General features: G+C 54.8%; 1 protein-coding gene across 1 annotated transcript; it reads left to right on the forward strand.

Annotated features, from left to right (window-relative positions):
• The first annotated feature begins 1,826 nt into the window (after positions 1–1,826).
• On the forward strand, positions 1,827–25,438 carry PLEKHO2 (pleckstrin homology domain containing O2). Its single transcript, XM_049906053.1, has 6 exons — positions 1,827–1,955; positions 8,801–8,950; positions 13,145–13,261; positions 17,529–17,633; positions 19,200–19,298; positions 21,342–25,438. Exons 1-6 carry the CDS (start codon positions 1,944–1,946, stop codon positions 22,356–22,358), a joined length of 1,500 nt encoding a protein of 499 aa, XP_049762010.1. The 5' UTR covers positions 1,827–1,943; the 3' UTR covers positions 22,359–25,438.
• Positions 25,439–26,509: the final 1,071 nt, after the last annotated feature.

Genomic DNA, 26,509 nt, shown 5'->3' on the forward strand with positions numbered 1-26,509 from the left:
GCCTGGCCTCACTACACACACACATACACACACACACAGTGCTGTTTAATGACGTTGCTCACATTGTCTTCTCTGCCTAGAATACCTCTCCTACCTCTTTCTCCTGGTTTTGGTGCCCTTCCTCTGTGCATTTACCCTTACATTTAACACATGGTATTCTCATTATCTGTTTATCTCTCCCAGTAGAAGACAGACACCCAGGGCCCTGCCATATCTTCCAGCCATTAGTATAGTATAGGCAGACATTTGAGAAAAATAAAATACTTCTGTTGAATGGATGTATGCACTGTAGAGGCAACAACCAGATGGACAGCATGGGCCGGATGGGGAAACTGAGGCCACAGCGGTTATCAGTGGCTCACGCCCAGAAGGGACAGAAATGGGCTTTTCTGTGCAGCAACATGAATTCCCCAGGGTCCCTGGTCTCCTGCAGGTGAAGCCTGAGTTTCCAGGTACAGGATCCTCTGGGTCCTCAGGCATGGGGGTCAGCAGCTGCAAAGCTCTCCAGATCGAGGGAATAAAGCCGGGTGGTGGCTGTGAGAGGTTGCACATACACAGACTTTCTCAGATCCCCAGGCCGAATTTCTTCACCCTTTTCGATGAGGGAACCCAGGTCCAGGCCTGAGGAAAAAGCGCTCCCCCTTCTCCCTTGGCCCCAGGGTCCCAGGTTGTCCTTTTCCAGGCAAGGCTGGGAAGTGGCCTGGGAGCCTTAGGGCAGGTAGAAGGCAGCGCTGAAAGGGCAGCTAGGGTAACTGGCGTGGCTGCTGCTAGGGCAGCCAAAGATAAAGGAGGTCACCATTGATCCCACAGGCACTTAATTCTTCTGCTGAGGCTTGGGGCAGGGTTGACCCGAGAGCTGAGGGTGGGGGTGCAGAAGGCCTGTCACTGCCTCTCTCTGGGCCTGATTCTCCAAGTGTAAAATGGGTGCAGGGTATAATTTAAATGATTCTCTATGCTGGTCTCCTCTGGAGGGAAGTGCCACACCCTACACTCCACTTCTCAGCAAGGTTGTCAAGCCTGGGAGATCAACGCTGGGTAGCGGTAGCGGTGGTCTTCAGATATGAGAACTAGAGAGGAGACATCTCTGAGCAAAGCTCAACTAGAGGAGAAGACAGCATTTGGGACCTCTGAGAGGCAGGGTCGACTCGCCCAAAGAAGGCTCGGTGTCCAGGCTGCCAGCCCCAAGTCTTCCCCATTACACCATCCTCCTGACGGAGACTGAGCTCCAGGACCGACCCTGCCCGGAGCTTCCAGGGAGAAGAGCAGCAGGGTGTCGCCACTGGCCCAACTTCGTGGACAAAAGAAGCGGAGCTGCTTGATGGCCCCACCTCTGGGTCGCCCAGGGCGGCTCGGCCCAGTCCGGTAACCCCAGCCCAGTCCTCTCAGGAGACCTCCGGGAGACCGGCGGTCAAAGCCGCGGACGCTCACTCGGTCCCCCCAACCCTGGTCCCGCCAGCGAGCCCCGCCTGCACACTCTCCTCCGCCTCTGGGCCGGAAACCCCCCTTCCCCTCCTCCCGCCCCACCACCATCCTATGCCCCCTCCCGGTGGCTCTTCCTCCACGAGTCCGGGAAACCTTCCTCCGCCCCGGCCCCTCCCCCAGCTCCGGCCCCGCCCCGGCCCCACCACTCGCCCCGCCTCAGGCCCCGCCCCCTTCCTTCCCGCCCCCGTCCAGGCCTCCAGACCCCGCTATTCCCGCCCGGCCCCGCCCACCAGCCCCAGGCCCGCCCCTTTCCCCGCCCCGCCCCCGGCCCCGCCCCGCCCCCGGCCTCCGGAAGCCTCTCCCCGCCCCCGGCCCCGCCCCCCCCGAAGTTTCTTGGGCCCCAGGCTGCTGGCGGGACAGAACGTCGAGAGCCGCCGCCCGGCTGCGCGTGGATGGAGGTGGCGGAGCCCGCGCCGCGCCGGGAGTGAGCGGCGGAGCGGCCAGAACTCAGCGGATTCGCCATGGAGGAGGAGGTGAGGACAGGACTAGGCGGCGTGGGGAGGCTGGGCTGGGGTCTTCCAGCCCTTCACGGCGACTGGGGTCCCGGGCTCAGGCCTTTGGCCCTGCCCGCCCCACTCCCGCCCGTCTAAGGGGCCCCCACACCCAGACAGAGCCTAGGCAGGTGGGGTCAAGGGCGGGGACAGGAATCTGCGCTGGACACCTCGCAGACCGCATCCTCTTTTATTATCTCTTTGGCTTCTTCCACGACTGTCGTGGTTGTTATTGTCCCTCTTGGCTAACAGGGAGACTGAAGCGAGTTTGGCGACTTACTGAAAGTAGCCTAGGGAACTGGACTCGAACCCAGAGTTGTGTTGAACCCCTCCCTTCCCCGCTCCCATCAGACTGGATCCCGAGGGGCAAGCTGGTTGTGTGTGTGTTGTCGGGGGTCTATGGGTTCCGGGGTCCCTGTCCCAAGGAACTGAGACGATAGCCGTGCCCGGTGGTGATAGAACTGGAGAAGCTTAATTTTTCTCCCCTGTATAAGGCCCTGTGAGTCCCTTTTCCCCCTACCCTCGTCTCCAGCCCACATCCGTCTGTGAACACTCTAGCTTGAGAGTCAGGTCTGCACAAGGGCTGATCCTGGTCTCTGCCTTCCCCACATCTGAGGGAGGAAGACCTCCGGGCAAGAGCTTCGCTACAGGACCAGCAGTGCCCCTTGAGCCTCCTTCCCCCTCAGGACACTGCTAGTCTGAGGTGGAGTCAGGTACTCTGTGACCCCTGCCCTCTCCTTGCCAGCCCAGTTCTCCCAGCAGCACCATCATTCAGCAGTCTAGCACACAGCAAGCACTTACTGTATGCCTGTGGAATGAATAAATTAGGAGAGGCCTGCTGGGTCTAGAGGGTGGTGCTGACTTTGCTTCTTATACCCTGAGGGAGCTCCAGTTTCTGTCCATCTCAGCTCCTGGGAAGGGATGGGTCTGTGCCTGGAAGGGTGAAAGGTGAAACTTTCACTCTTGGGGTGACCCTGGCCAACCGGGGAGCCCTGAGTGGACAAGGCTGCCTGTGTCCCCGTCAGTACCCACCTCCCTACTTCCGGGGGCCACTGCCCAGGGGCAGCTGATACTGGACATCGGTGTTCCCCCCACACCAGGCCCTGCGTTTCTGTGGGATGGTAGATAAGTCACTTCCCCTCTCGGCCTGCATTTCCTCTTCTATGAAATATAGGGCCTAGTCTCCTCTCTGGGCTCTGACAGTATGACTGTGGCCCCTTCTCTCGGAGTGGGTGGAGGTAGGCAGCAAAGTCAGGCCACTATGATTTGCTGTGGTTTCTTGCTGACAGGGGTGGGGCTGCCCTCCCCCGCCCCAGGCCCCTGCTGCTTCAGAGCTGGGCTCCTGGGCTCTCTGCCGGAGGCCTCTCCCCTGCTCCCAGAGGACACGGGTCTGGATTACTCCATTTCCCTGTCTGCTCTGGCCCCCAATTAAGAGAAGTTCTCCTGGGGCCTCCTGGGCCAATGGTTTGTCTGTGGCCAGCCCAGCCCTGCTCATTCCCTCTGGTCCTGAGTCTCTAGCATTGTGGCTTACTGACTCCCAGATGCCCAAAGCTCCTGGCATACCTGGGACATCGGTGCTTTAACCACTTACACCCCTGCCCCAGCCACACCCATACAACCCGGGCCCCTGTCTCCCACTTGGTGTCCCTAGCTCTCCTTTCCTCCCACTTTCTCTCCCAATAGCTTCCCCTCATTCCTCTAGCCCTCAGTGCCCACCTTTATTTCTCTAAAACACCTCTTAGATCATAGTCAAGTGCTCTGTCGCCTGACCCCAGGCCCAGGAAGGCCTTATCACCTCACTCCCAAGTGGCTGCTTTCGGCCCTACCCCTGGTTTTCAGCAGTCTCACCCTGCATGCCAAGGTCCCTCAGCCTCAGTGACACCCTCTGTTCAATGGGCTGGTGGTCTCCACCAGGCTTAGTCTTGGTGAAGAAGTGCTGATCTGGACATCCGCCCACCTGTGTTCTCAGGGCCTTGGTTTCCCCATCTGTAAAATGAGGGGAGGGGATATCCAAAAATGTGATGATGTGTGTGCAAGAGATTTGAAAACTGTGAATACCAATGTAGGGCATTATTACTACCACTGGAGTAATGTTGAAAAGACTGCTTCCAGGTTTTCTGTCTCTGCCCTAGTGTTCTGTCCCCCTCCTGTCCCACAGTCGTCCTGCCTTCCCTGGCTCCACCTTGGGTGACTCCAGGCTGCCCATTTGCCCTCACCACCTTGAGTGAAGCAGCACTGGTTTTGTGATCTTCGGCTAATCTCTTGCCCTGTCTGGGCCTGGCTTTCTTTTCTTCTCTCTTTTTTTTAAATTGTGATTTAGGTGAAAGTTTACAGAGCAAATTAGTTTCTCATTAAAGAGTTGATACACAAATTATTTTGTGACATTGGTTGCCAACCCCGCGAAGTGTCAACACCCTCCCCTTCTCCACCCCAGGTTCCCTGTTTCCATTCATACAGTTTTCCTGTCCTTTCCTGCCTTCTCGTCTTAGCTTTTGGGCTGCTGTGCTCATTAGTCTCATACACATGATTGAACTAAGAAGCACGTCCCTCACGTGTGTTATTATTGGCCCTAAAGACCTGTCTAACCTTTGTCTGAAGGCTGAACCTCAGGAGTGACTTCAGTACTGAGTTAAAAGGGTGTCCAGGGGCCCGTACTCGGGTTTCTCTAGATCTGTCAGACCGGCAAGCCTGGTCTGTTTTTTGTATGTGTGTGAATTTGAATTTTGTTCTACATTTTCTCCAACTCTGTCCAGGACCCTCTATTGTGATCCCTGTCAGAGCAGTCGATGGTGGTAACTGGGCACCATCTAGTTTTTCTGGGCTCAGTTTGGTAGAGGTTCTGGTAGTTGTGGTCCATTAATCCCTTAGACTAATCTTTCCCTTGTGTCTTCCGTCTTCTTCATCCTCCTTTGCTCCAGCCGGGATAGGACCAGTAGATGTATCTTAGGTGGCCGCTCGCTGGCTTTTAAGACCCCAGTCGTTACTCACCGTAGTCAGATGTAGAGCATTTTCTTTACAGGCTCTGTTATGCCAGCTGAGCTAGATGTTCCCTGAGATGGGCCTGGCTTTCTTGTTCTATAGTGAAGGGATTGAGAGTTCAGGGTCTTTGACACCCTTTGTGCCTTTTCTTCTCCTCTGGGCCAAGGTTTGTATCTCGTCTTTTCATCCCTACCCAAACCTTGCCTTCTGCAGGGCCTTCCTAAGCCTTTACCTTCCCTACCTGAGAGCCAGGACTGGGGGATCTCTCAGGGTAGGTCTTATGTCTCTCCCAACAGACTAGGACCCTGTCAAGCAGGGAGTGCCCACCCATCTCACAGATTGGGGACTTCCTTTGGGCAGGGTCTGTGTGACCCCCATCAGACTGGAAGTCCCCCCAAGTTGCTGTGTCCCCCATCTGCCTGGGGACTCCCTAAGGGTAGGGAATGGGTCTCCCTCATTAGACTGGGTTTTTCCACCTGGGTAGAGCCTGTGCCTCCTCTCTGATTGCCCCATCACAGGGCTCTGACATGGCGGGTTCTTAGTAGAATTTGGTCAGAGCATCACTGGGTTTAGTCAAAGGGCAGAAGTTATCATAAGCTCCCTGTGATGTGAGGTCCTGACTAGTCAACAAGGTTTCTTCTGTTGGTCTTTGTCTCTCTGTCATGGTCCATGTTGTGTGTTGTGGCTTTGCACTTGCTCCTTTCTGTGCACAGGGTCGGGGTCACCTGGCATCTTTTATTTTTGATGAATGACCCAGATACTCTCCCACCTCAGGCAAAGGGGAGCCAGGCTAGTTCCCCAAGGGTGCCTCAGGAGCAGCTCACAGCTGCGGGGGAGGGCCTGGTTGAGGTTGGATGGGAGGGAAGAGAGTGAAACAGGAAGAACACTGGTCAGCTGGTCAGTAAGATGGGAGGAAGCCGAGAAACTGGGCTGAGCAGGACAAAACCTCTCCTGTGAGCCCTGCCAAGGGAAAGGGCCAATTATTAAAATTTACTGGGGGCCGAGCCAGGCCCCCTGGTGGGAGGGGGTCTGAGGGACAGCGTGAGGGGCTGGGTAGAGAGTGGCAGGCAAGCAGGCTGGCTACTTCCGTGGATGATCCTGACAGGAAAATCCTTCCCTAAGCTTTGGTTCATGCTACCTCCAGCTCCTCAGTCGCCCCACCCTCCAGTCCCAAAGTTTCCTGCCTCAGCCCTGCCCTGGTCCTACTAGCCCTAGACCTGCCTGTCTAGCTAATCCAATCCTAGTGTTCTTTGGGTGTGCTCTGCTAGGCCAGAGAGGGCAGTGGTCAAGACACAAGGTCCTGCCTTGCACCCTGGGAACTTCATGTGGCAGACAGTGGGTGAAGCAGGCAGTGGTTTCGAGCAGAGGGAGTTTAGAAAAGGGATATGAGATCTGATGCGGTGGGCCCCCTGAAAAGCAGGAGGCAAGCCTGGAGCTCAGAGGTGGGAGACTTGGGCAGCAGCCTATACTCTATAGCCCCTACTGCCTTGTTTAAGAGACACGAAAGTCTGCCCATCCAGGCCACAGCAGGCCTAGGACATGGCCCGTGGTGCTCTAGCCAGTTTTGCCCAAAGAAGGATCATGAGTATGTGAAGTGTGGGTGAGGTTTCCATTTCTCAGTTCTACCCTTCTAGCCTTTGGCCTGTGACAGCCTTCCAGGGGCCACGGAGGGGTCTGAACCTCTGGAGATCACATGGCTCATTGGGAGCTGAACACAGGGTGTCAGTATTGATGTGTGGAGGGGCAGCTGGGTACAGGGATAGGCTATGAGAGCCTCCCCCTTCTTGTCAAAAGGCCCTGAAACGAAGTCCCTTCTTCCTCTGGACAGGGTGGCTCATAACTGACCTATGGGCAAGCCTCCCACTTCCTCATTCCTCCATTTGGGAAGGCCATTTGGGACCATCCCACTTCTCCATTTCTCTTGCTATCTACAAGTCAGGAGAGACCCTGAGGGGGCAGCCCACATTCCTGGAACTCCTGGAGCACCGGGGCCCAGCATTTCTAGTCCGGGAAGACCTTGTCCTGAATTCTGAACCATGCCCAGCGAAAGGGCCCAGAACCAGAGAGGATGGCAGTGACAGCAACAATACTGATGGCTACCGTTGGCCACGTTTAGGGTATACTAGACTGCTTTACGTAAAGCGCCTTATCTTTATTCAGCAGCTTACATTTATTAAGCATCTACTGTGTACTACGCACCGTTCTAGACATTGAGGATGCAGCAGTAAACAAAACAAAAATCCCTGCCCTCGTGCAGTTCTAATCCTTGCAACTTCTGTTAATATCTCCATTTCACAGATGGAGAAATTGAGGCTTACAGGAGTTCAGTGGTTTGCCTTTGGCCTGTCCGATTTGGGTTTCAAAGGCCAGACTCCAGCCACCAGAATTTGCAGTTCAAAGTGAGAACCAGGCTGGGGCTGCACTGCCTACAATGATGGAGAGCAGAGCCCTGCCTGGCCCCAGCGGCTGACAGCTCGCCACACCTACATCTGCCTGGGCTTGTCCTCCCTAAGGCAGCTGTGGCCACAGGGTATCCCTGGGGAGAGGCGTGTCTCTTTTAACTGGGGCCCCTTTTTTTGAGTTTTATGTAAATTAAAAGTACAGTCAGAATTAGTCAGTGCCAATTTCCTTCTAGCATCCTCTAGATTCTGATACCTCATGGCCCTTTTTCCTTCTGCCTAACCTCCACGCTCTCTACTCAGAGCTACTAGTCACTGAAGCAAAGTGTTAAGCAAATTGGGTATATATTTATTTTTATTTCACAGATATCTTGAGCACTCATCTTGTGTAAAAAAACAGTCCTGGGTGCTGGGGACTCAGAGCTGCATCTGGCCCCATCTGGTGGGCTAGCTGTACCTGGCACCCAGCCACCCAAGCAAGCCATGGAGGGGGCATAGGATGTTGGTGGCCAGACTCGAGGCTCCAGGTTGGCTGCCCCTGTCCAGCCTGTGGTCAAAGGCAAAGAGCCCTGGAGCCTTCACCAGATGGTTTTGTCTCCAGGGGGTGGCTACCCTGAAGTCCTGGCCTGGGGCAGGGAGGGGTGGGGGCAGCAGGGAGCAGGGGCTGCAGAATGGGTTCTCTAGAAGGGTAGGGTAGAGAGACCAGTTACCATTCTGCCTGCCTGCTTCCTCCCAGCTTTCTGATCCCTGCTTAAACACCACCTCCTTTTTTTTCCTCTGGGAGGCCTTCCTGGACCACCCTGACCTGCACCAGATCCCCCACTGTCCTTTCTTGCTGCCCTCTTTTCAGTTCCTTCTGAGCATTTCACAATTGTCACTGTGCTTATGTCTGGTGTTTATTTGTTCTGCGCCTCCTCCCTGCCATTGTGAGCTCCGTGAGGGCAGAGATTGCGTTGTTTTTATTCATTTCAGCCTAGCTCAGCACATGTGATGCTGTAGGTGTTCAGTATGATGTTTGTTGACTGGCTGAGTGAACACATGATTGGACGTGAAGGGAGGCAGAATGGTGGAGTAGGAAGAAATAAGGGTCCAGAGAAAGCTGGTTTGAAATCTGGCTCTATCCCTCCAGCTGTGTGACTCTGGGCAAGTCATCTCTCCTTTCCGAGCCTCAGTTTGCTGTGCCGCGTGGATAATGATGGCACATCTCAGAGCGTAGTTAGTTGTACAGGTTAAATGAGACGACGTGTGTAATACTAAACACAGTGGCTCAGTATGAGGTGGCTGCTGCTGTGACTTTTATAGCTGCTACTGTTATTACTGTTATTGGATTAAGAATATTTGGCTTAGGAGTCATGGGTGCCCAGCACAGGGACATACCCCTCGCGTGGCCTGTGGACCTGTAGCTCCGTGACAGCAACCCTCATAGAATGTCCTGGTACTTTTTTGCAGGGCGTGAAGGAAGGGGGTGAGAAGCCACGTGGAGCGCGGACAGCAGACAAGGCCGGCTGGATTAAGAAGAGTAGTGGAGGTCTCCTGAGTCTCTGGAAAGACCGCTACTTGCTTCTCTGCCATGCCCAACTCCTGGTCTACGAGAACGAGGTAAGGACCTGCCCTGAGATTGGGGGGTTCTGGAATAGAGGGCAGACTGGGGTTAGCCCAGGTCAGAAGGAGTAGCCTAGGACTGGGGCTGGAAGACCTGCTGTACCTTTGACATGTTCTGCAACCTTGGACAAGCACCTAACTTTCTCTGGACTTCTGTTTGCAATATGGGGTCAATATATCTAGGGACAAATCTAGATAGGGTGAGAGATTCTTTGAATTGAATGTGCATATAGATGTGTGTTTATTTCCTTAATTGTACACCCACACATCATAACTCCCTGTCAGTGGACAAAGTTCCACATAAATGAATGTTCCAGAAAACTGAACCTTGCTCCATTCAGCAATGGTAGTAGAAATAATAACTGGTGCTCATACTTGTTTGGAATGCTTACACACCTCTCATTTGACATTCCCAACAGTCCCATGAGAGTGGGCATTCTGGAACATTTTATAGAAGAGGATCCTGAGGATCGGGGGTGGCAAAATGCTTGTTGAGCACCTCCCAGTGCGTGGAGGACCCAGGTCTACAGGCAGATCCAGTGTACCTTCCACCAAGAGATACCAACAAATAAACTCCAATACAATTTTTGGTGGAAATCCTCCAAAATATGTTAAATATTTTCTGTCTCCTTCAACAGAAGGTACTGGCCTAGGTTGATGGCTCAGGGCCCATCATTATCGGCATATTCCACACTGCTGGCCTATACTTCTCAGCTTTTCTTTCTCCTTTTACATCAAGCTGCCGGTTGCTACTTCTATTGTCCTCATGCTTCTGATGGCCCTCACATCTTCTCCCTTTAGACTCTCGTGCTCCTAGTTTTCAGCAGGCTTGAAGCTTAGACTCTAAGGATGTTAAAATTGTGTGTTAAGTAAAGGTCAGTAAAGCTTTGTGTGAGAACCCAAGGAGGCAAATACATTCATTCACTATGGGAATTTGTGACTGTTTTTGGTGGCCTTTACTTGTAGATGTGGTTTGTCTTTTGGGGTTGAGGCTGTTGGCCTACCTACTGAAAATGGGGTATCACTGTATGCCTTTGACAGATGAAGTAAATGGGAAAGAGCTGGCCTGGGGGCAGAAGAAGGCACCTGCCGCTCTTCCCCATCAGCCTCTCCCAGTGTGCCCTGGGGTATCTTGGCAGGTCCACAATTGTCCCAGGACAAGAAAGCTTGGGCAACTCAGGTCTAAGTGTTTAAAGGAGGTGCCTTTGAGCGTACCTTCCTATCCTGCCCTAGTCCACAGGCTCACGGCTAGGGCGTCAGAGAAGCAGCGGAGGGGAGAGCAAAGGGGTGAGGGTTCACAAACAGACAGCCCCCCAGGTTCTGCATTGCTGCTGTCACCAAATTTGGGTGTACCACAGTTGGAGATGTGGCAGCAAAAAGATATTTTTATAAATAAAGGGGGTTGTCACAGCTCCCTTCAGTCCTAGCTGCTATAAGAGTGAGTGACAGGCCCCCAACTGTCGGCCCATCAGGCACTGCCAGACGTGTCTTGGGCCGCCTTGCCACATCTGGGCACAACTGGGAAGCAGGAAGGATTTCACATCCCCTAAACAGGAAAAATCTAATTGTGCTTAAAAAAAAAAAAAGATCACTATTAAAAACCTAAATGCAACTTCAAGAACTTAGCACTTGGTGGGGGGAAGGGGAAAGGCTTGGCCCAGAAGGAGGAATTGAGAAATGCTTATTAGCTCAATTCCTCTTTCTGATGTAAGGAACTAGGGGAGCCCGAGCTAGCGGCTCTTGGCTATGTCTTTGCTGTCAGAGAAGCTGACATTCCAAAGATGCTGCCCCCGCCCATTGCCTGCTGGTTGATCTGTTTTTTCTGAGCTGCAGAAGGGCCAGGATGATTCAGCATTTCTAGTGGAGAGGAGACCCAGGCCAGGCAGCTGTGGGGAGCTGGCGGCTGGTGGTGGGGATGGACTGGGGTGTGTGTGGGCCAGCGGTTGCCCAGTTGAGGGAGGCCTGTAGACATGGGGCAGGTGAGCTGCTCTCTGGACAAGGGATCCTTCCCCAGGCAGATTTCTTTCTCTGGATGCCTAGGTAGGGGGCGCTCCCTGGGGTCTACCTCTGTGCCAGGTATTCATTCCAGCAAACTGGTGGTATGCACGCCCCTCCCGAGGGCTGCCCTGCGCATAGGGTAGGGCAGCGAGAGAAGGCCAAGCAGGGACTTCGCACTGTGCTTCCCCGGGGCAGGGCTGGTGCCTGCACCTGGCAAGTGTGTGTTCTCAGCAGTAAGTGATAGAGGACTTCAGAGGAGAGAGGGAGAGTCCCAGGGCTCAGGGGCTCATGGAATGTGGTCAGGGCAGCTTCCTGGAGCACTTGGATTTTACTGGCCCTTGTGTCCAGACGAGGAACTTGGAAGGGATTGCAGACTAGGGGTTGAAAACGGATATAGAGGCAAAAATGGGAAAACACACCTGAATGAATCTGGATGGGGAAAACCAGGCTGCCCTGGCCATCTAGTCCCCTTCCTCTGAGTGGCTGAAGAGAGCATGTGGTTGTTAGCTGCCCCCAAATCATGGTGACTCCACGCACAACAAGATAAGACCATCGTGATTTCGTAGGGCTTTCGCTGGCTAACTTTCAGAAGTAGATCTCGAGGCATTTCTTCCTGGTCTGTCTTAGTCTGGAAGCTCCGCTGAAGCCTGTTCAGCATCACAGCAGCACGCAAGCCTCCACTGGCAGGTAGGTGGTGGCTGCACGTGAGGTGCGTTGGCCCAGAATCAAATCCAGGTCTTCCGCATGGAAGGCGAGAATTCTACCGCTGAACCACCGCTGCCCTTGAAGAAAGCATAAGTTAGTGTCATCCACCTTGGCTGTACAATCATCTGGGAAACTTTAAACTAGACCATTGTATGCCTGGACCCCACCTCCTGAGGCCCTAATATAGTTGATCTGGGATATTGCCTGGGCATTGGGTTTCTAAAAGCTCCCAAGTGCCACCAAAGGTGAGAACTACTGGTATAGGCATCAGAATTGTCTGGAGGGCTTGTTAAAACTCAGATTGCCTGGCCCATTCCCCCAAGTTTATGAGTTAGTAGGGAAGGAGCCTGAGGATTTGCGTTTCTAACAAGTTCTCAGGAGATGCTGATGCTGCTAGTTGAAGAACCACCCTTGGAAGATCACTGTGGAGAGCAGCCTGTTGATAACACTGATGCAGAATCGCTCGCCAAGTGTCAGCGTCTCTCAGTACACGTAGATTAACGTGGAGGGAAATTGGGGCATCTTCTCTGCAAACAATCAAGTCCCTGCCTCCCAAACTGAAAGCTGCAGAGCACTGAACGCTCCCTGGGTGGGTGTTCTTGCTGACTCTGCATGATGTCCAACTGCCAGGATTTTCATAACTTGTTTGCCAGTCTCAGGGTGGTGTGCCCCCAGGAAGAGCCTGCTTCTCAAGTGAAGCAAGTTGGAAGTTGTTCCAACTTGGTCATCCCTGCAAGGTGGAGCATTGACCAACATTGAGAGCGGGAGCTTGTCCCTGGCAGCTTCCTGGAGAGGTACCTGGTGGATTGAGCCCATGGAGAAAACACTCAAGTACGAGGGCTGCTGGGCAGGAAGACAGCCTGGCCAGTGTCCAGTGATGGCCTGGGAGAGGCCTCAGGATGGCAGTCCGGAGCCCTTGCCTCTCCTCTGCATGACCTGTGGGCTGGGGTGAGGGGCAGCAGAGGAAGATGCCAGGTAGAGGAGCTAGCTTTGGTAAAGGCAGGATCACTTGTGGTGAAGGCAAGGCGTGGAGCCCCAAACGTGCCTTGTTCATGCTTCCCTCTGTGGCTCTGCCTTTTCCTTTTGTCCCACTTGATGACCTCCTACTCCCTCTTCCAGGCCACCTCTTGCACATACCTCTGCCTGGCCTCTGGGCCTGCATGGACCTCTACCTCCCTCTCTGAGCCTCTCCAGCATCCCCCTCGGTTTCCTCCTCTGGCGTTGACTCGACCCAGGGTGGGTGCCCTGTGTCTCATCTGCATGGTGAGCCTCCAGCACATGCCTCCAGCCAGCATGTACTAAGCACCGACCAGGCGTCTGGTGGGGTCTGAGTACTGCACCCTGGTGACTGAGTGGCAGCCCGAGGCTCCTACCTGACCATAATGCCCTCACTGGGTGGTAGCAGAGTCTGGGGTATGGCCTGGGTGGCTGAAGGTCCGGGCGTGCCTGGCTCTCACCAGCCCATTTCCCCTCTGTCTGCTTCTTCAGGACGAGCAGAAGTGTGTGGAGACAGTGGAGCTCGGCAGCTATGAGAAGTGCCAGGACCTTCGTGCTCTCCTCAAGCGGAAACACCGCTTTATCCTGCTGCGATCCCCGGGGAACAAGGTAGGGAGGTGCCCGCTGCTACCTGGCCTCTCTCCAGGCCAGTCTGCTTGGGAGGATCACCCTGGAAGGTTCAGACCCAGGGGTTGCCCCGGGTTGGTCCTTTCTTCATTTTGTCTTGGTGTCTCCCCAGCCCCTGGTTGACAGGAGATGCATTTGGGCTGTGAGAGAGTTTTGCTTCATTCTCTCCCTCCCAGGGCCCGGGGCCTCCTTCCCAGACTGTAGCTGGAAAGTAGTCTTTGAGGGATGAGGCCCTTAGCCCTCTCCCACACCCTAGACACAGGAGGCCCAGGGCTGAGGGCATGAGAGGCCTCTGATAGAAACCCTGCAGCAGGAGGAGGGTGCGGCCCCCTCTTCAGTCCAGGCCTCCCTTGGTGGGCCACCCTTCTGCCCCCATCCTGGACTTAGTGCTCAGAGGTCTGCAGCCCCCCGGCTTTCTTCCCCTTATACTTTTCTGTCTTTGCTGGGGCCGAGGAAAGTCTCTTGCCTGCGAGGCTCTTCACCTGTGACATGCCGTGTGTGCAGATGTAAAGTTTGCTGTTTGTACCACATTTCCCTGGCGGGGAGTCTGGGTGGGTGTTGACACACGGCGTAGTTTCACAAATGTCAGGAGGGAGTTGAGATTCTGAGGCTGGCGTGTACAGCACCTCTCGCCAGCTTGTGCCCATCTGCAGCTGGCCCACACCACATGCTGCCCCGACCTCTGCACGTCACATGGAGCCTCGCAGAGTGGGGCTGAGTCACAGAAACTGGGGGCTGGGTGGCAGATCTGAGTCTGGGCTTGCCAGAGGGTATTCTGGCTTTCCTCCAACTTTGGGGGTCTGGAGCCCAGCCCTTGGTTTCCCGGGGCCCTGGGCACTAGAGGAGAGCATGATGCTTTTCTCCTCAACCTTTTGTCCTGCCCTGCCATGCTTCTTTGGGGACAAAGAAGCAACCAAGACAGCAGTGAAGGGGGGTGTAGAGCTCTGATATCTCCTTGTATCTTCTCATGATGCCCCCTCCCCTCCAAAAGGGGGCTCTTGGGCGATGTGCCCCAGGGTAAGAGTGGATTTATAGAGGGTTCATGGGGCTGGGCCCAGGTCTCACTTGACATCTGCTGCTTAGGACTGTTTGAGGAAGAGGACAGCCACACTTTGGTCTTTGAGGCCCAGGAGCCCTTACCCTGCCCTAGAGACCTCATTCCTCTCTGAGTGGGTACTGTGTAGGTGCACAGGAGTTAGGGATGCAGAGCATGTAACGTGTGACGGCCTGTCCCTGTGTGTCTCCTGTATGTACTGCCCCCATGTGAAGCTGGGTGCCGGCCTGGCCTTGAGTCTATCTGTCTGTGTGTGCCTCTTAGTGCGCTTATGTGGATGGGGGGCGGAGGGCCCTAGCCTTGCTGTCCTCTGCGCATGCTGCTCTGGGCATGCCACCTTTGCCCAGCTCAGTCCCCTGGTGGTGGGCTAGGTGGGACCTTCAGAGAGGCCTGTTTGTCAGCTGCATTCTCTGCTGCTTCAGCCAGCACCCTCCCCGCTCCCTTCAACCCTGCCAGGAGTTAAGGTTGGCCCTGGGTGACTCTGGGAACAGGACACTCAACTGGAGGAGCCACTGGTGGGGGCAGTGGGTGGGAGGACAGCACACCCAGGTTACAGCTCAAGGGCTCCCTGACCCTCACCACCCCTAGGAGCTCCCCGGAGGGTGGGGACTCTCCAGAGGTCAGAGGGTGGGCTGCTCCAGCACATCCTCTCACCTTCCTTTCCCATCGCCCTGGGTGTTCCCAGTCCTCAGTGAGGCCGCCAGCCCTGGCCAGGAGGTCACATGACTCTGGCTGTCTGGTCCTGGGGCGGTCTTTTTTCCCTCTAATCAAATAAACAAAGACTCCAGTGTCTTGCGTGCCCCTTCTCCCCCTGCCTTCCCATCCCCACGCCCCTGCCCGTGAGGTCACAGGCGGACGCTGCCAGGAAGCAGGGTGGCCACAGCCAGGCCTTGCTGCCCCACTGGTGGCAGCCAGCTTGCCCTTTCCTTTTCCTCTTCTCTGCCTCCTCTCTCCCCCTCCCACTTTTTTCCTCTTTGCCTTTTTGCCCTCCCCCTTTTCCCAGGCCACGTGGATCTGTTCTGAGGCTGTCCCTGTTATCTTTTACACTCCTAGTGGGCCTGTCCCTGTGGCTCTTGGAAGGGCTAAGGGGTGGGGCTGTGGCCGGTGGAGGGACTTCTTGATTTTCTTGATATTCTAATTGGGCCCATTCTGTTCATCCTTGTGGAATGCCTGGTTTATTCAGCCAGGATTATAGAGTTTCTCAGGGTGAAGCTAGGCCTGATTTAACCTCTTTTGGGAGTCCTTTGGCCGGCAGCATAGTGGGTCTTCCCTGAGGCCACGTTTCCTTCACTGCAGAGAAAAGAGCAGAGACACCCTCCCCAAAGTCTGCCACAGGCCGGCTGGGCCAGAGGGGAAGGGGCTTCGTTTGGGCTGGGTCCAGTGGTTCTGTCCTTATCCCGTTAAGACCCAAAGTGAAGACGCCTATGTAGGGTGACCTCACTCCCTTGACTCCCAGGCCAGCGCTCCTTCCCCCGAGTCCAAGCATGTCCTCAGGCTCTCTGTGGGTGAAGTCTGCATGGAGCAGGCACCTGGCCAACTCAGGGCCTGTGGCAGGAGGGGGAGCTGGGTTCAGAGTGGCTGATCCTGGCTTCCTTTCTGCCAGCCCCCATTGCAGGGACCCTGGCTGCAGCGCTTTCCATCCCCGAGCCCCGTGCAGCCCTGGTGGCTGGGCTGAGAGACAGTTGCCAAGGTGCCCTGGGGTTTCTGACTTCTGCAGATCTCCCGCCAGGATCAAATTTACCCTGGTCATGCAAAGGAGCATTTGGCTGTGCCTGGCAAGGGGAGATGAGGAGGTGGAGAGGTGGGTGGGACCCAGGCCCCATGAAGGGAAGGAGGCAGCAGGCAGGAGGAAGTTATATAATGAGGATGCTGAGGGGGCCAGGTGTACTTCCCTGTTACATAACTGGGAGAGTGGCGGGAGGGATGGCACTAACACCAGAGTGGGGTGCCCTGCTGGTCAAAGAACTAGGGCATCTTGAGGTCAGAGAATGGGCAGTGCCCAAAAATGAAGTGAGGGAAAGAACCTCTGGCCGGTTTATTCATAGATGGGCTCATTCATTTGGTAAACATTTAGAGTACCTACTATGTGCCTTTTTTTTTTTTTTTTTTAACTATGTGCCGGGCCCTGGCTTTTCATCATGTTTAATTTCTTCAGCATTGCTCTGTGGTATTATCCCATTTCGCAGATGAGGTAACTGGGAGTGTTTTGTGCAGAAGGAAGGCAGCGGCGACCATTCCTATTACTGAACACTCACTCTGTGCTCAGTTCTAGGTTTAGCACTGTGATGAGTCGTTTTTCAGTGATCTTCTCATCTCCACAAGGCAGGTTGTGGTGGTGGTCTCCTTTTACAGATGAGGAAACTGAGGCTCAAGTTCAGACAGCTGTAAGCGGGGAACTCTGTGGCTCTGAGGCCCCACTGCTCTGTCTGCCCTCAGTTTCCATGGCCTAATTCCTTCCCGCTCATTTTCTGTCTTACTACAGAGCCTGCCAAAGAGGGGCTTTCTGAGCTGCCCTATGATTCTAATGCAGGAGCTCAGAGCTCCTGCCTGAGATGGGAAGGGACTGGTGGGGGTGGAGTTGGGGATGGATCAGGGCTCATTGGTTCTACTTCAGACCACAAAGGACCTTGACCATGTCCTGTCCCATCTGCTGAGCCTCATTTTCCTCATGAGGCACACCCAACGCCCTTCTTCTCTGATAGTCTATGATTCAAGGCCGGAAAAGAGACCTCCTCTAGGAGGGGTCTGGGCACATTTTTCAGTTGGGTCTTGGGCTGGATGTGGGCCTACTGTGGAGCTGAGGTGAGGCCCTGGTTCCAGTGGGCCTTCAATGGACACCCTTCACACCTGTCACCTCACCCGTGCCTGGCGTGGCTATAGACTGGACTTCTTTACAGTGAAGAAACTGAAGCCCAGAGGTCAGGTGGCTACTGGGAAAGTCCCCTGGGGCAGGGCTGGATTCGAACTCTTTCCCCTGGGCAAGGCTGATTCCAATCCAAACCTCTGGTAGCTCCATACTGGGGGACAGCCCCTCCTCTGCTGGCTTCCCAAAGCTGGGGTGTCAGGCACATTGTGGGGTTCATTTTGGTTTGCTCCCAACCAGCTGTGCCTAGGGTGGGTTCGAAGAGCTGGGAGGGAAGCTTCCTTAAGACCCTAAATATGAGCCCTGTTAAACGTCTGCCATCCCCCTGTCAGGTCAGTGACATCAAATTCCAGGCACCCAGTGGGGAGGAGAAAGAATCCTGGATCAAAGCCCTCAACGAAGGAATCAACCGAGGCAAGAACAAGATCCTTGACGAGGTGCGATTCAGCTGTGTGGGTGGCTCTGTGTCCCCCCTTTTCTGTCCACCCGTGTGCCACCTGAAAGAGGACCCTGCCCCCGCCCCATCCCGGACAACCCCTCAATTATGTCACTGCTACAGACATTGTTACAGACACTGGGTCATCTGTTGTTACTTCATTTAATCCTTACAACAGCCTCCCATAGGTGGTAATATTCCCCATTTTACAGTTTTACAGATGAGAAATTAAGTAATTTATTTTAAATTAAGAAGCAGGTCAGTGGTGGGTGGAATTGATCTGACTGCAGCTATGTAAGTTGCATCCTTTCAACCCAACCTCAGCTGGGAACAGCAGGCAGACTCAGGCTACAGAGGCTGGGGGTGACCTGAGAGCTTGAAAGTCCACTTTTTATCTTTGCCACAAAGTTGTGGGTTGGACTTACTCTCGACCCTGGGCCTCCCTGTCTGCTGTAGTGACCCAGCCCTACAGACCTCAGCCCTCTGTGCTGGTAGTGGTGACTGTGGCAGTGGTGGCCGTGATCAGTCTTGAGGTGGGCAGGATGTCTGTTCCATGAGGCCAGGCTCCTGGGGATGCTTTGTCTTTGACACCATGGGTTCTTAGCTGTTTTGGCTAAAATCTTGGGGGCCATCCTGAGTGACCCCTTGAATTGCAGGAGGACTGAAGCCCGAGGGAGGTGGGGTGAATCTTCCAAAACAAGTCCCCCATTAACACCCAGGTCCTCTGACTCCTAGCCCTTGGCGCCTGTGTATGTCCTGTGTGACTACATCGTGCTCAGCCCTTCACTACCTGCGGAGAGTGTCCCCCATCTTGAGGAGAGAGATAATGGGATGCATCGTGGGGGTTGGGAGAGGCCCCAGGAGCCATGGGCTGGGCCTCCTCCCAGTCTGGGTGAAGCAGGATGGTTCCACCGCTGAGGAGCAGAGACAGCCCCCCTCCCCCAAGTGGGTCTGCACCCTGAGCAGAGCTGGGGTGAGGAGTCTTAGCCTCACTCCGCATCAAAGGGTCAGGCTGCTTCATGGCCCTGAGTCTGGTTTCCCATGGGAACTTTACTCTAGGGCTTCCCACTCCTGCTGCCCCCGGTTCCCTCCCTCAGAGGTGTTGCTTTCCTCCAGACATCCCGGCCCAAGGGGGCAAAGGCCCTACTCTTTCCTGGGCTAGCCTCAGGGGTCCTGGGAGAGTGGCCTTTTCTCAGGTACCACAGGGTCTGAGCTGGGCACATAGTTACTGCAACCCACAGCTAAGCCTCCAAACAGCCTCAGGCTGCCTGGGTCTTTATAAAAGGCAGAGGAGCAGGGCTGATAGTCCATGGTGGACCAGAAAGACTGAGGGGTAGCGGGAGCACCTCAGACTCTGCAGAGACAGACCTGGCAATGTAGAGACAGAGAGGAGCAAGGGTCCAGAAACTGGGTGACACCTCAGAGAGAGGACCAGCGGATGGGACCCTGACCCCATTAAGTGAGGATGGCGGGTACAGACCCTGCTTCTGGGTCATGTTAATGCCTGGGTACTTCTCACTCTCCCCAAGGCCTGGTGGGGCCTGACTTGGTTTCCCTTTCTTCCCAGGTAAAGGTGGACAAGAGCTGTGCCCTGGAGCACGTGACACGGGACCGGGTACGGGGAGGCCAGCGGCGCCGGCCACCTACGAGAGTCCACTTGAAAGAAGTAAGGCCTTGCCCCCAGTTTGGTTGGGTTGGAGGTCAGTTGAGCCTGGGACCACAGGCCCTTGGGGTGGCAACCAGGCTTGGGGCCACTTTTTTCCTGAGGGGGCCCCTAAGTAGTCAGTCTACAGGGATGTCTATGTGGAGGAAACTGTGTTATATGTGCTCAGACTGTAAATGTCCCAAAGTCCAGAGCCTGCTTCATTTGCTGAATCCACACGCTGACCTTAGCCAGTCCTGCCCTTCAGAGCTCAGCCTCTAGGTCTTACAGGAGAATGGCTCTGACCACAGACTGCTGTGAGGAGAGCTGTGTCTAATTTTTGTACAGAGCGGGGCTCTGGGAGGCCAGGGCAGAGAGGGACCACTGAGGAGCTGACCCTTGAAGGATGGCAAGGGTTTCAATTGGTAGACTGGGGGTGAGGGGATTGCAGTGGAGGGAAGGGTGGGAGCTGAGTTTTGAGGCAGGCGAGTTGAAGTTACGCTGAGTAGCACCGCTAACTGAGAGATTGCCTGGCACAGGAGGATCGCACATAGAGGGAAGGTTCTCCCCAAGCTTGAGATGGGTGAATGGAGGCCCTGAGCACAGGGAATTTGAAAGAGGGAGGAACCCCCTTTCAGACCAGTGGAGCTGATGGGTCTGTGGTAGGTGGTGAGGGGGAGATTTTGGAGGCCTGTAAAGAATGTCAGCAAATGCTACATTTGGAGGGTGAGGGAAGAGCAGCCAGTAAGGAGCCAAAGAGGAGGAAGCAGAGATGAGTGGCACAGACCCTAGGGGGTCGTCAGCCAGGTGGCAGCCACAGGTCATAGTGGCAGGATGAAGGAAAAGGCAGGTGGGACATTTACAGCATATTTTCTGAGAGGAGGAGTTAGCTCAGGGTTGTTATGAGGACTTCAGAGGGAAGGGGACATGGAAGGGAAGCAAGAGGCAGGACCACACTTAGAAGAAAGGGGCCCAAGGTTGCTGGAGGGCTTGTTTTTGAGATGAGGCCGCCTGTTCCTGTCTGTCAGCTGAGGGAAAGGAGCCTACAGAGGGCGTAGCTCAAGTTGCCAGAGAGAAAAGGAAGACCTGAGGGGGGGACGGCTAGGAGATGTTGGGGGAGGGGCAGCCTTGGAAAGAGGGAACCCTCTGAGAAGAGTTCAGGGAGGGAGCTGTGTGTGGCAGGGTCTCTGGTGGTCCCAGTGACTGAGTGTACCTGTCGCCCAGATCACTGGTGTGTAAATATAAAAGGAATGAGGGTTAGGCTGTTGTTTGTGCGAGGCTTCCAAGCAGGACCCTACGTTCTGAGGAACCTTGGGAGATCAACTCCCCATGACCATGGGGTTGCTGGGTGTCCTCATGGGTCCCTGGAGCCAGGTGCGGGGACAGCCATTTGCTGGGCGCAGCTGTTCTCTTCTGGCAGTCAGCTGTGGCCTGGGGCTGCCCAAGTCTGGGACTCTGTCTGACAACATGAGGAGAGAGGGCACAGGGTGCTGAGCAGCTGGGCAGGCAAAGGCTGGAGCGGTTTGACCGGAGGGCTGGGTTCAGGGCTGGCAGACTGGACAGAAGTCTGCGGGAAGGGGAAGCAACAATGAGTGAACTTGAGATGACTCTGGAGACCTGAATTTGCATTCTCTTCCTGTCACCAATTGGCTGAGGGGACCATGGGCATGGTGGCACGTGGGTGGGTTGTAGAGAAAGGACCCTCCCAAGGCCATACAGGTAGAGGGCAGAAAGAGGGCTGAAACCACGTCCCTTGCTGCTCAGGCCAGCACAGTTGCCACTAAAGAAGAATGACCTCTTTCACCAGCTGGGGCACCGAGAGGGCACTGTGGCTCTGACTTCCTGACCTATGACTCTGAAACAGAGTTCTCTGGGGATGTAGGAGAGGAGTCATCAGAGAATCAGTTCTGCTTCTAACCAAGTGGCCTTGGAAGCCAGGGAGGGATGGAAGGTGGGGCGGGGGAGGTGGGCACCATGAATGGGAGGGTTTGAGGACCCTTGTAGGTGAGTACACTTGACCCAATGGTCAGTCATCCAAGATGATGCCCATATACTGCCTCCCACCAGGTGGCCAGCGCAGCTTCTGATGGGCTTTTGCGCCTGGACCTTGATGTTCCGGACAGCGGGCCACCAGTATTTACCTCCAACGATGATATCAGTGCAGCCCAGCCCCGAGAGAAGCTTCGGCCCCCCATGCCTCCCACCAAGCCTTCCTCGGCACTGGAGATGGCCAGCCTTGGTGACAGGGTGGAGCCACCTGCGGGAGAGAGAGCTCCAACCCCCATCTCAGCAAGCACCGAGACCTACCATGAGAGCCAAGAGGACTCAGAGACCCCAGCCGAGGAGGACAGAGGCCCCGAGCAGCCTCCCAATAGGATCCTGTCTGACAAACTGAAGGTGAGCTGGGAGAACCCCAGCCCTGAGGAGCCCGCTGCTCCTGAGAGTGCAGGAGCACCCCAGCTACCCTGTTCTGAGACATCTGAGGCTACCCCCAAGGAGGGTGGGAAGCCCCCTACGCCCCCACCCAAGATCTTATCGGAGAAACTGAGAGCTTCCATGAGAGGCGTGGCAGCTTCTGAGCCGGCCCAGAGTCCTGGGGTCCCTGAGATCTCTGCCCCAGGTCCAGCCCAGGTCTCAGTGAATGGCATAGATGACAGCTCTGAGGCCGCCAAGCTATCCAAGGCCACGGCCACCCCAGGAACCCACCAGAAGGATGCAACAATGTCTACCACACCGTCTCTCTGGGACCCGCCGCCTCAGTCCCGTCCCCGCCGCTCCTCCTTTGGGAACCTGCTTGGGGAGGGCTCCCAGGATCCACAGCAGCCCAGGGAGCGGCTGTATCGTGCTGAGCTGGAGGTGAGGGTGGCCTCAGAACAGACGGAGCAACTGTTGAACGAGGTACTGGACACTCAGCCAGCCACTGTGAGCGCCAAAACACTGCTCAGCCAGGCTGTGGAGCAGCTGAGGCAGGCCACTCAGGTCCTGCAGGAAATCAGAGATTTGAGGGAACTGAGCCAGGAAGCACCTGGGCTAAGGGAGAAGCGGAAGGAGCTGATGACCCTCTACAGGAGAAGTGCACCCTAGGGCCTGCTGGGCCAGAGGCATAGTTCCTCCTGGCGGACCCAGTCCATCAAAGCCCAGCCCCGTAAGAAGTGAGCTTCTGCTCAGACTGTGGAAGGGCCACTGGGCGTGTTGGGATTTGGCCAGGAACTGCTGAGACTCCTGGGTGTCCTTCCCACCCGGGCTTGGGCAGGCCAGTGGTGCCAGCTACCACCCAGGCCACTGCCTGGCTATCTGGCTTGGTCTCCAGGCTCTGGGTTTGTGAGCTCGCGTGGTTGTTTGGAATGCCCCAGGGCTTTGGCATAGTACCTGGGGTTTCTGGGGGTGGCATCATCTCTGTTCCCCACCCTCAGCAGTTTACATTCCTGACTTTTGAATAGAGCACAGCTGAGCCCCTCTGCAGCCCCCATCTGCAGACATTCCTAGGCAGGAACCCTTATGGCAGAGGTCGCCTTAAAGCCAACCCTTCTCCCACCCCCACCCACCTGTTCCGAGTAGCTGCAGAGCCCTGGGCCCAGGCCAGGGGCTCAATTCACCCCTCAGCCGGGTGAGACCTGGAACCCAGACGGGCCTCTCAAGGCAGGCAGGAGGCAGTCCTGCTGAAGCCGTAGCAGTGTAGCCTCTCTCTGGGCCTGTGTTTCCTTTTCTGCAAAATGAAATTTTCTGCAGGCCCTTCCCCTCTTGTGAGCTATGATTGGAGGGCTTAGATCTGGAGGACTCCAAGGCGGAGGAGTTCAGCCTTCCGCATTTCTGAAGAGGCAAACCTCAGAGTGGCCCTGAAGTCAACCTCAGAGAGACCCGTATGTAATGACCGTAAACCAACCTTCGGAAGATAACCCCCAAATTCTGTGCCTCCCCCCCAAAAAAAGGGTTTATAACTGGGTCTCTGGTTCCTTCTCAACCCAAACAGGTTAATGTCCCAGCCATTTCTTCAAGTGCTGGTGAGGGTATGTTAGGGCCTAAAACCACCCCCACCCTGTACCCCAGACGTCAGTCAAGCCCTTCTGGAATTGCCCCTGGCTCCGCGGCAATCCAGTCTCCATCTCACTGCAATGGCTGGACCAAGGGAAGAGCCACAGGTTTGGGTCTGGCTCCCCAGGCCCAGCCACCCTCCCCGGGGCCTGCCCAGGGCCCTTCTGCATGTGCACTTTGTTTACAGAGAGACGGGAGACAGGGGGCACGGTAGCAGGCCTCGGCCTTGTTTCCTAGTGACCCAGCCCCAGCTACCAGTAGGGCCCACTGAGGGCCTGCCAGCAGAGGCCGAGGCTGTCTTTACTGTGCTTTCACTCTTGTCTTGAAGGGAGTGGCAGGAGTCCCGAGGGACAGAGTCCATTGTGGCCTGCAGGGGTGGGAGTGAGCAGCAGTGTCATGGCTCCCGAGTCCCCAGCTGGCCTCCTCAAACCACACTCCTGGAGTAAAGTGGGTTCCCCTGCCACAGTTTGCCTCTCTGCCTCCATCTGTCTCTGACACAAGAGCAGGTATGTTACAAGGTGCCCACGGTCATGGCCCCCCCTGCCATCTTCCCTCGGGGAACAGCATATTACCACCAGCAACCAGAGGTGGCTGGGGCTTTAACCAAGTTGCTTGCTCCAAGGTATTGGAGCCTCAGTTTCCTCATCTGTCAGTTTCTAGGCTGGACGGTAGCTCTGGGCCACCTCGTTTGTCTAATGCCGTTAGTGCCCATGGGCTTCCCATACTTTGGCTTCCATGGGAGGGGGAGGAATAGCCGCCCTATCCAGGGGCTGCTTTGCCTGCCTCCCTGAGGAAGATGGCATTCTGTCTTCTGCTTACAAAGCGCCTTCCTTGAAGTTTGGCAATAAATCCTTTACTACGGAACTTCTCTGCTCCAGCCTGTTTGTTGGTGTGGGGACCAGCTCCAGGGCTGGCCTCAAAGAAGCAAAAGGAGACAGGTTGATTAGTAACATCGCTGCTCCCCCAGGCTTGGTTCTAGGGTCCCTTTCCATAGGCTGGGGTGGGAGCATCACTGTCCCTCAGGGCTCTGTCTTGGCTAAACTCAGGCCCTTCTAATTTCACCCCCTTCCACCAATCTTTTCTAGGCTGGGAGCTAAGGGTCAATGCTTTTCAAAATATTTTTTCAACTTTTTATTTGGAAATAATTTCAAACTTACAGAAAAGTTGCAAGAATGAAAATAGTACAAAGTATACCATATACCCTTTTCCCAGATTGGTGGCTCAGTGGTTAAGAGCTCGGCTGCCAACCAAAAGATGGGCAGTTCAAACCCACCAGCCGCTCCTTGGAAACCCTATGGGGCAGCTCTACTCTGTCCTATAGGGTCACTGTGAGTTGGAATTGACTTGACAGCAACAGGTTCTCCCCCCTCCAAATTCACCCCCGTTGTTTCCTCATTTCCACACTCTCTCGTATACACATAATTTTTTCCTGAATCGTTGGAGAGTTTAGCTGTACACCATGGCCCTTTCCTCCTAAATACTCCATGGGTGTTACCTAAAAATAAGGCTCTTCTCTCATATAATCACAAGACAGCTATCAACTGTAAATTCAACATGGATACAATCATTTATTATTTGTATTCGAATTTTGTCATTTGACCCAATAATATCCTTTTATTGTATTTATTCTTTCTCGGTGCAGAATCCAGGGTAGAGGCAAGCTTTGCATTTAAATGTCATGTATCTTTAGTCTCTTTAATCTGAAACATTTGCTCAGCCTGGCTTTGTCTTTCATGATGTTGGCATTTTCAAAGGAATACAGCTCCCTCTCCCCTTTTTAAGAGAACAGTCCCCACTTGGGGTTTGTCTGCAGTTTCCTCATAATTAGATTGAGATAATGTATTCTCAGCCACAAGACCGCATAGGTGATGTTGGTCTTTCTCAGGACATCACATCTGGAAGCAGACTGAAAGTGTTCATTGTGATCACCTGGTCAAGGTGTCCAGTTTTTTTCACTGTATAGTTAATGGCTTTGTTTTGTTTTTCCTTGCAATTAATATGAAATCTGTTATATTTTCATATTGGGAGATATTTCAGTACCATGCAAATATATTGTATCTCATCAAAATTGCCCCTTAGCTTTAGTATCCCCTGGTTATTCCTGCCTGAACACGTCTTTCCTCTGATGGTTCCAAAATGATGGTTCAATTGTTACTTTAACCTCAGAGCCTGGTCTTGGTCAGGGCTGAACCTTTAACCCTGTCTTATGCCTCTGGCACCCCTGACACATCTCAGTGGAACCCCAGGGCTTCAGGGAGCACTTCTGGGCGCCAGTGGAAAGAGCTCTGGGTCAGGCCGCCAAGGTTCCAATCACACTAAGGGACCTCAGGTCAGTCTCAGCCTCAGGGCGTCTCAGTTTCTTCATCCTTCCAAGGAGGATTACAATGCCCCCACCCCCGCACCGTTCCCTTGTGAAAGGAGCCCCGGTGGCGCCATGGGTAAGTGCTCGGCTGTAACTGAAAAGTTGATGGTTCAAATTCTGCAGCTGCTCCACAAGAGGAAGATGTGGCAGTCTGCTTCCATAAACACTGCAGCCTTGGAAACCCTATAGGGGTTTCCTATAGGGTCACCATGGGTCGGAGTTGACTCGATGGCAACAGGTTTTTATTCCCTTATGTGACAAGGCACCATTGTGCTCACCACAGCCTGAACCCCTTCCTCCTCCCCTGTGAGGGCTGCTGGACAGGCCCAGAGGCTGACGTAACAGGAAGCACCTGACCCAGGGCCTGTCGACTGGCTGTGGCCCTTGTGTCCCTCCTGAATTCCCCTACCATTGGCCATTCCAAGTGAGTGGCCTGTAGAAGGTGGGGAAGCTCGGGCAGAACATTTTACCTTCACCATCCCCTTGATCTGTGAAGGGGCGGAAACAAGGGAAGGAAGAGAAGTCCCTTACTGATGGGGGTGTCCCTTACCACAGCCTAGGAACTAGGTCCCCCTCTGGGACCTTGAAGGGAGTGGCTGCTGCGAAGGTGTGGGCGGCCAGCTGTAGGACTAAGGAAGGATGTGGTAAGAACTTTCGCTCTGGTCCTGAGGGCAGAGGCCTGTGCAGAGAAGGGCAGCCTTCTTTATGAACAACTCAGGCTGTGATATCTCGGTGGCCTGAAATCCTGTGGGTAGTTACAGTGCAGAGTTTTGCAAACCGCAAGGGGGCTAGCTGCCTTCAGACAGCCTAGGACAGGGGCAGGACCTGGTGGGGGAAGGGA

This window comes from Elephas maximus, chromosome 13 (assembly GCF_024166365.1).
Source record: "Elephas maximus indicus isolate mEleMax1 chromosome 13, mEleMax1 primary haplotype, whole genome shotgun sequence".
NCBI classification, from domain to species: Eukaryota; Metazoa; Chordata; class Mammalia; order Proboscidea; family Elephantidae; genus Elephas; species Elephas maximus.